Source organism: Mytilus californianus, unplaced genomic scaffold (genome assembly GCF_021869535.1).
Source record: "Mytilus californianus isolate M0D057914Y unplaced genomic scaffold, xbMytCali1.0.p SCAF_14, whole genome shotgun sequence".
Lineage (NCBI taxonomy): Eukaryota > Metazoa > Mollusca > Bivalvia > Mytilida > Mytilidae > Mytilus > Mytilus californianus.
In genome coordinates, this window is record NW_026262626.1 from 26,108,623 (window position 1) to 26,120,817 (window position 12,195).

A 12,195-nucleotide genomic window follows, 5' to 3' on the forward strand; every position below is an offset into this window, starting at 1 on the left:
CCTGATTACGAACTAGTTCATGACTACTCAAAACATTTACTTTCGAAATTATTGTTTGGACACTCTGCTCCAATGAATGTAACGATTGCAATGGTTGTATACTTTGTAAGTTTTTCAACGAGGACAGTTCATGTTCTAGCAAATCGGTTTTGTCTTTTGACTTCACTAATTCTGTTTGCTGGAGTATGTACTGATCTTGAAGTTTGTGTAGTTTGTCCTCAAGGCGGGTAAAATTGTCTTCCAATTCTCGGTTCCTGCTTCCTAAATCGATTATTGTTTGATTCTGTAACTTGCTTTCTATCACACTTTTCTCAATAGCGACAAGACGTTCCTGTAACTGAGTTGTTAGTATACCTAACGTCCTGTCATGATCGCGACGGATTTCTTCAAGTTCATGATTAATCCGTGTTTTATCTCCAAGATATCGGTTACAGTTAAGTACTGATTGTTCGTAGATGCCGATTGACCATTGGTTGCAGAATCCTTTTCCAAAAGAAACCCAGAATTGGACACAAAATATAAAGCAAAAAATGTTAGCTTAAGCATGTTGAGGGAGTAATAACATTATGATAACAAGCAAATCACGAGATAAAGTTCAAAATTTATCTAACTGACTGATTTTAATATCTAAGCGGAAGATGTTTATCCTTGACATATTTCCAAACAAGATGTCTGTAGGATATTTCATCAAGGCTATTCAATTAATATAGAAACTAAACTAACGTGTGTCTATATAATATGATATAATATGTAAAACTCATGTTAAAAGGGTAATATTTAGATCCATTTAGTCAATATTCAGATAAGGTTTTTATACATAATGGACCTTCAAATTTTAGGTTTGAGCGTTTCTGTTGAAGGTAAATCAGTATTTGTTTTGTGCTTTGTATCGATCTTATGTGTCAAGTCCTTTTCAACAGATTTGTATTATAGTTCGTTCTAATGTTGTGATGTGACACCATCGTTCCAAGTTTAAAGTGGGTTGGTGCGCCCGCAAACCCCGCTACATTCTGTATGTACAAGCCTCAAGTTAGGCACATTTGATTCAGTGGTTGTCGTTTGTTTCCGACTTTGTTGACATATTTGTTTGTTTTTATAGTGATTAATATTATAACACAAAGTTGACTGCTGCACCCCTATTTTTGACAATTTTACATATTATGTCTGTTTGTTATGTTCACACACATCGTGTCAATATAATGGAATTTTATGCGACTGTCATACAAGTGAGAGGTTTAGCTAGCTTTAAAACCAGGTTTTATCCACCATTCTGTACATAATAAAATGTCTGTACCAAGTCAGGAATATGACAGCTGTTATCCATTCGTTTGATGTGTTTGAGCTTTTGATTTTGCCATTTGATTAGGGACATTCCGTTTTGAATTTTTCCTCGGAGTTCGGTATTTTACTTTTTTCTGTATATCATGTTGTTTTTCACACAAAATCAGGCTGTCCGTTCGCTCGTTTAAATTGTTAAACCATTTGTCATGTCGAGGCCTATTATAGCTTGCTATGCGGTATGGGCTTTGCTCATTATTGAGGGCCGTACGGTAGGTGCTTAATATGACGTCATTTGGTCTCTGATGGATAGGTGTCTCATTGGCAATCATATCAAATATTCTTGCTTTATATGAGAAATAAATTGAATGAAGAAAATAATTATGGTACCCAAATACTGAATACATAATAAATCAAATACATACGATATGCCAAAATAATTCAACCCATGTACAATTACATAACAAACCAGATTAACAATGTTAATTTAGGGATCTCATTTCAGGATCCTTTGAGTGTGTACAGAATGATATTTTAGCTTGTGAAAATGATTTATTTGTTTTTGTTTTGATTAGCTATGAACTAGTTTTTCTGTGTGCTTCGTAACGACCTGAAAAGTCAAGCGCTTTCAAACTGATTTTATAGTTTGTTCTTATATTGTTACAACACTGTTCGAAGCTAGCAGATTAAACACTCAGAAACATATTTAAGTCAATAACATTTTTTGTGTGCCTATTTCAAGTGAAGGGTCTGAAATTCAGTGCTTGACGTTGATTGCTGTCTGCAATATTTGTTTTTTGTCGATTGATTAGGCATAAATCAGACCGTTGGTTTTTTCGTTTGATTTTCTTTCACATTTTGTGTAGCGTAAAGTAAATAAGACAAAATGTGAAACAATTCAAACGAAAAAACCAACGGAAACATCGTTGCGGTATATTTTATTAACACTGAAAATAGACAATAGAACCAGACTATTTCATTATCAACGAAAGAACATATAGCTCACATATCCCACGCCCCAATATAATTAACCTGGATTATTTTTAAGTTCTCTCTTAAGAAAATAGTTCCCCATTTCAGATTTTTTGATTTAGAACTTATCCTAGGTACTGACACATATAAGTTGAAACCTTAATACAACTTTGAAGATGATCTAATAAAAATGAAGGTACCATCCTAGCGACAAGAATAGATATGGGAAATCGTATTTCGAATTCCTACAAGAGGAAGCATCCATCTAATTTTGAATAGGATCCGATAAAAATTGAACGAACTAAACTCGCTATAACAAAATGACGAAGGACGGACGGACAGACGGGTTAAAACCAGTAAACCCTATTAACTAATTTCGAGCTCTTCTACTCGCCACCGGAACGTAAAACAAAAAAGAAAACGAGACTCGAGTATGGCTAAGCAAACTAGGCTACTTTATAAGTGGGTATATGAAGAAAATGACCAACTTCAAACATAAATTTAATTCTCAATCAAAATTTGTCTTGCTTTATATAATATGTAAACAACCGCCACTAACTTAGGTATTCCAATAAGGTATACCACTTTTTTGTTGAATTCCGTTGTTATAACTTTTTCTTATATAGAGTTGAAATAAATTATTTCGGGAAAAGCGTTTCATTGCCTAACAGTCACGTGCACTATAAGTGTTGTTAATAATATGTGTTTGACCAGTCAATCAATATAATGTGCATGTGACTAGGCGGAGGTTAGCACAATATTACGTTCTGATGTGTGTTCTTAGTTTGGACATGGAAGTAAAATTTCAATATAATACTTCTACGGTTTGAAGCAATCAAGATTTCACACCATCGTAACAATTTGTTAATCTTAATGAGGACATTATAATTTTTTATTCTTTCAGAACATTCCTTTCAATTCTGCCGCAATGCAGAAGGGCAAATACTTTTCAGTGTATATACTGTTCACTAACTTAGGCATTTTGGACCTACAGAAAGCTACATTTTGTTTCGCTGCTGTGTAGTGCCACGATCCTTGAACTGCCTTGTAGAACCAATGTTCAGCCGCGGACCAGTTTTCACTCTGTAGTTCGCTGTACCCAAGCAGACTGTATGATCTCAATCTATCCTCCTCAATTTCTTCACAAAATTCTGCAAATTCTTCTTTTGCCCTTTCAACATTTTGAACTTCGCCCATTTTCACCAAGGATTTGATAAGAAATAAATATGCAAATGCTTTTGTATGAGCCTTAATTTGAGAATGAATTTCAATTTCCTTCTTCAGCATATCATCAAGAGTATCATATTGTTTTATGTCGTAACAGGTAGACTGGTCTAGCGGGAATTTTTGACAGATAAATTTCTGAAGAAGATCTGCTGATTCGGACCATCGTTCTTGGTAACAGAGGAATAGAGCATAATCCACTACTGTTGCAGACATTTTATTTTCTTCTTCAGACAGAAATGTTGAAAAGAGCGTATCAGCTTTTGCAATTGATATGTATCTGTCTTCTGAATCTGGCAAACTGTCAAAAGCAGATCTGAAATGTAAACGTGCCAAGATTCCATAAAACATGGATTCATTGCCACAATGTTGCTGTAGTTGTGGGAAAATGTCGTTCAAAAACTTGTTCCTGCTGGGTGCACTAATTAAACATGCAACGTTTTCGACGAGATGCAGGCTATCTTTGCCAAATGGTTCTAAGATGGTCTCAACGATGTACTCGCATGTTTCACCAACCTTTCCTTGTGAGAGCAGATCTTCAATTCTACAAACTTTTATAAGTTCATCAATGTGACAAGATAGTTCATGAAGACATGATAAGGAGTCTGACTCTAAAAGAATGTCCACAGTCTTTTGAAAGGACACTTCAGCTAATTTCCATTTTTTAATATTTTGTAAGCACAAAGAGAATAAGTAGTGGTCAAGAAAAGTGTTTCGATCTTGACAATGTGCATTAAATTTATCTAAAATATTATCCATGATCTCGTCGTGATTACGGTGCTGAAATGTCACAACTGAAAGAAGATAATAAGCTAGAGAAATTGCTGGTATAGCAATGATTCTTCTTTCAGGGCTTTCAGAAAGTAGATCCTTCAAGTTGCGTCTCAAGTTTGCTTCTAAAATAACTACAGTAGAAAGATTGTAGCAATTTTTCGGGTTTTCATTTTCATTTTGTATTATTTTGTTCAGTAATTCAATACACAAATCAATTTTCCCAGTTGCACGAAGAAACAGTGTGAAATGCACAGCAACTTGCGTGTTAAGACCAAGCTCACTTATATATTGATCGAAATGATGTTTCGCATTATTGAGTGCTTTTTTTGACAATTCGGACTTTGTTATACATTGGAATGAGGATGCAAAATACAGTGCCCCAAGGTTTCCATGGAAACTGTTCACACCTGTGTATCGACAGGAGAACAGATTAATAGCAATTTCAAAGTAGCGAATGCTTTGCGAAATGATTTCCCAGTGGATTGTAAAGGATTCGAAGTACTTGCTAAAGCTGTCCATTTGATAAAATACACGAAAGAATTCGAAAAAATCGCCAACATATCGAACAACAGCTTCCACCTTGTCATCAACAAAGAGATGAAAAATAAATGTGTGTAGAGTTTGTCTGAAAACGTTCATTGATGTCGTCTTGTTTTTGTTTTGTTTGAAACATACACTGTCTTCAATAACTCCTTGAATGATGTTTCGAAATGTCTCTGTTGCACTGTGCATGCCTACAACATTCACGTCGGTAAAATTCAAAATGGGGATCACTGGATCAGACCGAACACTTTCTAGAATAGTTTGAAGGATTAAAAATTCGTCTTCTTTCAAATGATCTAGAAGGTTATTTTCTTGTACAAAATAACTAGGAAGAAAACGGTTTCTAACGAAGTCCAACAATGTATCTAGAACATACAAAATACAAAATCCTGGATTTTCCCTCCAACTTTTCAGTGGTATTCGATCGCATGCATACAAAAAAGCTGTTTTGAAATGATATGACGACAGAAGCTCGAATTTGTTCATTGTTTCATGGCGTAACACTTTCAGATACATTAAACATTTTCTTTGGTCATCATTTACAACTTCTTTTGCCAAACGAACTTCCGATGTAGCAAATGATAGCCTCCATTCTATATCTGGATGTTCACTGTGGCGATGTGGAACAGGGACTGCGTGGCAACCTTCATTTACAATGGATTTAATTAACTCATCAGTTAACCATCCATTGTTTCTTGGTCTGAACCTCCAATTATCTGCAATTCTTGGCCATACAATTGGTAGAGCTGGAACAAGTTCATGTCTTGGATGATTAGGTCTAACGTTTGATAGAAATGTTTCTAAAGTTCTTTCGGTAATATCTTCTAGTCCAAGTGCAGGACCTTTCTGATCAACTTTAAGTTGATCGAAAGACTGTTTCATGAGATAAAGATCTGCCACTATTTTCATATCATCCCTCACTTTCTTTGCATTGTAAAATAGTTTTTCGTCGAAGCATAGGGCAGTTGATGGGTCTAAATCTCGAAGGACCGTTTCAGGATCATTAACAAAAACTCTGCAATAACCAGGGTGAACATTTTCTGTTTCAAGTACAAGATTTTGTTTAATAGATTTTGAATCTAACTCTTTAATGGATGGAACATCCCATACCATTAATATATCAATATCGCTATAATGAATGCCTTTCGCCTCTTTTCCTGGTTGTTTTGATACAACTCTGGGTATCTGGTAACGTTCGGCATTGCTTCCGACAAAAATGCAATTAGACTGGAAAGATTTATATTCTTGATGAAGTCTCGCATTTAGTTTTTCCATGTCCGATTCTGCTTGTTCTTTTGTTGCCATAAGGTGATTTGGAATGAGTAAATTGACAAGAAATGATAGATGAAGAGTTGAGATGTTAGAAACCTCGTCCAATTCATCATCAAGATGCATGTCCGTACACGATGGATCTAAAAAAAGACCAACAGTTATAGTTAATTGATAATATAATTTTTTTATCATTAGAATCAAAATCAACAAATAGTTCCAATAATATTACGAGATGCCAAAAAGAACAGTAAAAATCTATAGCCGGGGGACAAGACAGCACATGCAAAAAGACTGATAAAAAAGTAAACTAATCATAAGCACTATGCACAACCCAACAATATCGGAATGAACTCATTTGCATTGGAAGAGTAACCAAAATTTACATCAATAAAAAAAGTATAAAAAAATGTCAATTTTTATGCAAATATTATTCTTGCTATTGTTCAGATTCATCATCAGACTTAAAGAAATTACAATTGAGATACAGATAAGTTAAGCCGACGACAGTAGTTTACCGATGTTCACTTCTTAGTACTATGAACATCAAAATTATTTATTTTGTAAAAATATTTCCTTTCTCCATTTGAACTGTACACGTATACCTAACAACAAAATTATTTTCATTTACCAGTGTTTAAAGTAATTGCAAATGGCTGATATTTTTGTTCAAGCATATTGTTTTTCTTAAATTATTTAACATTTCACAACGGTATAACATGTTACTTTAATTATTCTTCCCTTAGTTTATTTATTTTGTATTTACATTGTATCATAGATCAAATTTATTTGTTCAGTGTATGTTCAGTGGTGTTGACATGTCTTTTGATTGAGTTAAGCCATTTCAATTGATATTTTATAGTGTGTCTTTCTATGTTGTGATGTTACACTATTGTTTCAGATAAGGGTGAAGGTTTGGTACCATTAAAACGTTTAAACCCGCTGCAATTGTTTGCACTTGTCCTAAGTCAGGAATCTGATGTTCAGTAGTTGTCGTTTGTTGATGTGGTTCATAAGTGTTTCTCGTTTATCGTTTTTTATATAGATTAGACCGTTGGTTTTCCCGTTTGAATGGTTTTACACTAGTAATTTTTGGGGCCCTTTATAGCTTGCTGTTCGGTGTGAGCCAAGGCTCCGTGTTGAAGACCGTACTTTGACCTATAATGGTTTACTTTTATAAATTTTGACTTGGATGGAGAGTTGTCTCATTGGCACTCATACCACATCTTCTTATATCTATATTAATTAAAAGAATCCTATAGATTAGAACACCAGAGGTACCGAAATCAATGTAAAAAAGCATTCTAATGATCTAAATGTCACTGAAGACGGAAAATGATCCGGTATTATAAATCATTGTCATTTTATGAAAAAAAACTACAAACAACAATAAATGCATACCTATCATCAAACATATCATAGTTTATTTGTCATGATTTTTGTTATTAACAAAATATACAGATTTCGAACTAGTTAGTACATTTGTACTTCTAAAAGTGTTAATGTTGCATTCAAATAATCTCTAGCGCGTATAAGTCGCTAAAACCTTAGCTTATTTGCTATTTCTTAAGAATAAATTCATAATTAAGTGCTAAATAATTATAGATTGATTTCAGAACGTTTTGTATCACTTGGAAAATAATATAAGCGACAAAAAATAAATGTCGATAATAAAATACAGAACATGTATATGAAAATAAGGAATCTAACAAACAATTTCAATAAAATTGACAAGATCGGAAAAGGAATATAAAAAAAGCTGGCCCAAATTCAGTGACAAAAGAAAACACACCAACTGCTTCGCATGGGAAATAAACTGTTCAAAAAAAAAATAATGTAAAAATTTTACAACATTACAAAGAAGTAACGTTTTGACCTAGAATCTGTTGGAGAAGACAACAAATCATACATTACATATGAAAAGTGTAATTAAAAACAAATTAGGTAACAGATTTGCTGGTGAACAACTCAGTCATGACTTGTTACAGATATATAACCTAAACCAAAGAATAAGTAAAGACAAATGCTTAAAATTGATAAACAGACCGCTGGATAATAAAATGGGAAACAATTTTTTTTATCATAAATATTAGCCTGATACATGCATAAGCTAATTATACTGAAAGAAAATAAAATTTGACATCCAACCGATATAATCCCTGGATTGAGGCTCCTGGCTTATAAGAGAGAGAGAGAGAGAGAGAGAGAGAGAGAGAGAGAGAGAGAGAGAGAGGCGAAAAATACAAAAGGAACATTTAAACAGTCGAATATAAACTGACAACGCCATGGCAAAAAAGAAAAAAACAACATAGAAAACTAAAGACTGAACAACACGAACCACACCAAAACCTGTGGTGATCTCAGGTGTTCCGGAATTATTTTATAATGCTCCCAATAAGAATTTAAAAGACTACTTATATCAGGTCTTTTTTGTCTTTTAGATATGTTGGTGTCATTTAACATTATATGAAGACAGAGGATCTTGAAATACGATTGGTTTTATGATATAACTGTAACAGGCTATAAATATGAAATAAAATTTATGATAAAGAAAAATAAAGATTTAATTTCTTACCAATATTTTTTAGACTATGAGTTCCATCTGTCCTTTCATATAAGATCACTGGTGCATTAATTTCTGCATCTGAATCCATTCTTTGTTTTTCTGCAATCATAGCATACTATTAAACATTGTAACAAGAGGACCAAGAACTCGGGTCCTGCATCCTTCACGTAGTATATACTATGTCCTATAGATTTAGAAAATAAAGGACTAATCAATTTCCCACTTGCGATAACGCTTTTTCGGTCGATTGAAGCAAACTATTTATAGTATAAACGACCTTTCGCGCATTATTATAAGAGTACTTATCGGCTTTGTAGATTCAGAGAAGAATAATTTTATGTGTCCATTTGGGGGACTTAAGACTTTCATACGGAAGCCCATTTAGGACCTCCAAAAATATAATTTGAATTCGTTATCACAGATTTAATTCGTTATCACAAATTTATGGAATTAGTTATAACAGTTTTTGTAATTCGTAATAACGGATTTAATTCGTTTTCACAATTTTTTGTAATTCGTGATAACGGATTTAAAATGTGATAACGAATTGTATAATTAATTGTACGTAATTACGAATTAAAAAACTGTTATAACTAATTATCACGAATTTAATCTGTTATAACTAATTCTGAAAATTAGTTATCACGAATTAAATCTGTTATAACGAATTCTTCAATTCGTGATAACAATTTAAATTCGTGATTTCGAATTAAATATATATTTTTGGGAGGTCCTAAATGGGCTTCCGTACTTTCACATGTCTATGTTCAGTGAACCTAATAATATGGGTCAGAACCATAGTTTGGCAAACATGTATACATGCATATCATAATGAACATATGCACCAAGTTTGAAGTTGAAGTGACCACGACTTCACGGTAAACTTAAAAAAAAATTGAATCTGATACGGGACGGATTAACTGATGGACAGGGAAAGATATTGCCTCATCCGATTGAAGGCGGGACATCTAAGGAAAATATGTTCAAGAGGAATATATTTGTCATCATTGTCACCATGTTTGCCACTTGGTCATCAGAGAATGAAGTATGTTTTTACTTCCTGACGTCATTTTTAAAGAAATTACAATCAGTAGTTTCATGGTAAACGGTAACCATTAATATCACATTTTGATTATATACTAATATAGTAATTTGTAACCGATTTCAGCCAAATGACAAGTTTGCAACTAGTAACAAATCTTAATACTGCTGTAAATGGTGTGTGTAATCTTTAATTGGACATTAAACCAACACCACATTTTAATAAAAGTTCGTAAGGGTTCCGCGGAACCCAGTGTCTCGCCTATTTTTGCTGTTAATCGAAGGCTCAACAAAAATGAGGAAAAAAAAAAAAAAAAATATTCCTCTCGATACTATCTTTTGATTGTAAGAAGCTTCTGTCCAAGTTTGGTAAAAATCCAGGATAGTTAATGAATCTAATAAATGTTTTAAAAACTTTAACTGCAGACTGTATGTAATGTTAACTGGAAGAAAAACTAAGTCCATTTATAAGTAAAATACGGGAAAACAGGAACAAAATTTCCTTCTAGATACTAGCTTTAGATCATAAACAAGCTTCTGTCCAAGTTTGGTACAAATCCAGGATAGTTTAAGAAAGTTATTAAAATTTTAAAAACTTTAACCACAGAGTGAATGTAATGCTTCCTGGCAGAAAAACTAAGTCCATTTATAAGTAAAATACGGAAAAAATAGTTTGTTTTTTTTACAAAATTTTCTTCTGGATACTATCTTATGATCACAAACAAGTTTCTGTCCTAGTTTGGTAGAAATCCAGGATAGTTTAAGAAAATTATTAAAATTTTAAAAACTTTAACCACAGAGGAATGTAATGTTTCCTGGCAGAAAAACTAAGTCCATATAGAGGTAAATTACGGAAAAAATTGATTTTTTTTTTGAAATTTACTTCTGGATACTATCTTATGATCATAAACAAGCTTCTGTCCAAGTTTGGTAGAAATCCAGGATAGTTTAAGAAAGTTATTAAAATTTCAAAAACTTTAACCACAGAGTGAATATTTGTGAACGCCGCCGCCGACGACGACGACGACGACGACGACGACGCCGACGGAATGTAGGATCGCTATGTCTCGCTTTTTCGACAAAAGTCGAAGGCTCGAAAAAGACAGACAGGTCAAGAACCGCGCCTATGGTTATCAGCATTCATATTTTGAGTGCTCATTTTGTCCTTGTAATAATTCTATTTGGTGCCATAAATTTTATAGTATCTGTTGAATTGTTTACAACTTTTCTAGGATCGCGTTAATTTTAGATAATAATACATTATTCAAAAACAATACAGCTTATAAAATATATAAATAGACTGGTTGAAAAATACCACTGACAATTTATTAGAAAATCTAGAATCTCTCTACTGTCTGTACTATTCACTGACACAAATTTGAACAAGCTACTTGCAATCCAGCTTGCTTAAAGAACTGTTTATCAATAAAGGGAAATCCAATACCGTTTTCATCTACCGAAGGAAAGAGAAAATAAAAGTACAACCACACACGATGCCATGGTATTACAAATATATTTTTAAACAAAGTGTACGTTTTGACAAAACAGTTTTAAAGAGAGACAGCTAGGTTAATTTAATGCATAAAAACATATAAACTGGTTATAGCAGTTCAGCATATGCATATACATGGCCAATCTCCGTACAGCGCTGGTTTCCTTTCCGTATACTCTGTAATGGCACTATCAGCAAAATGATTGTCAAATGGTTGACAAAGGCAAGATACAGTCTATAATATCTAAATTAAATTCTAGTGCTAATGTTCTTACTTGGTTTAGCTTCGTCGTCTTCTTCCGTGTATGGTTTGTTCCTGTCCATTTTTAAACTTCTAGACTTTTGATTTAAGTTCGTATGATTGCTTAACTCCTTCAAATGTAAAAACTGTTCTTGAACGTTTATTTTGGATTTTTCCGTTTCGCTGTGTATATGCGGTTATCTTTGAGAACAAGATGAAACTAAGATATGGCGTGCTTGACATATTTTATTCTTCACATAGAGTTCATTGTATTATGTAATAAAGCGGTCAAGGATGTTATTTTATTTTAAATTATGTGGTTGAAACGATAGTTTGTAAATACTTCCTTTTTCGATGTTCATTAGAATTTGTGGACACAGAGTTATGTATCGCCTGCGTTCAGATTTCATTTGAATAAAATAAGCAAAACGGAAAACCCTGCAACAGTAAAATGCATCCATGGTTTCAAATTTGTTAAACTTTGTCAATCAAACCTGTGTGGAAAGACTGTCAATTTCGTGCGTTCTCGAACTCAATGTTATCGAATCGTAAAACAAAATACATGTAAAAAATACTGGACTGTCAATCATCTGATGCAGACTTATTCAGGAGCTTGTAGTTTAGTGGTTGTCGCTGCATGATGGTTCATGTCCGTCATGTTTGTTTTTCGTAAATTATTTTGTTATAAGTCCCCCGTTCGTTTTCTCAATTGAATTGTTTCAAATTTTTCATGTCAGGATCAATTATAGCCGACTATACGGTATGGGGTTTTCTTATTTATGAAGGCCGTACAGT

At 33.3% G+C, this 12,195-nt stretch overlaps 1 protein-coding gene across 1 annotated transcript; it reads right to left on the reverse strand.

Moving 5' to 3' along the window:
- Positions 1–2,740: 2,740 nt before the first annotated feature.
- On the reverse strand, positions 2,741–11,682 carry LOC127724577 (uncharacterized). Its single transcript, XM_052231577.1, has 3 exons — positions 11,435–11,682; positions 8,636–8,725; positions 2,741–6,203 (listed from the first exon to the last, which is right to left on the reverse strand). The coding sequence occupies exons 1-3, from the start codon at positions 11,481–11,483 to the stop codon at positions 3,151–3,153; spliced, it is 3,192 nt and encodes a 1,063-aa protein (XP_052087537.1). The 5' UTR covers positions 11,484–11,682; the 3' UTR covers positions 2,741–3,150.
- Positions 11,683–12,195: the final 513 nt, after the last annotated feature.

What these genes read in the sequence shown, in the direction of transcription:
- LOC127724577 (XM_052231577.1), bottom strand. Translation starts at nt 11,483, where the DNA reads ATGGACAGGAACAAACCATACACGGAAGAAGACGACGAAGCTAAACCA. An exon ending in AGACGACGAAGCTAAACCAA is followed by an intron (nt 8,726 to 11,434) that starts GTAAGAACATTA and finishes CTATGATTGCAG; the next exon opens with AAAAACAAAGAATGGATTCA. An exon ending in TCATAGTCTAAAAAATATTG is followed by an intron (nt 6,204 to 8,635) that starts GTAAGAAATTAA and finishes GTCTTTTTTTAG; the next exon opens with ATCCATCGTGTACGGACATG.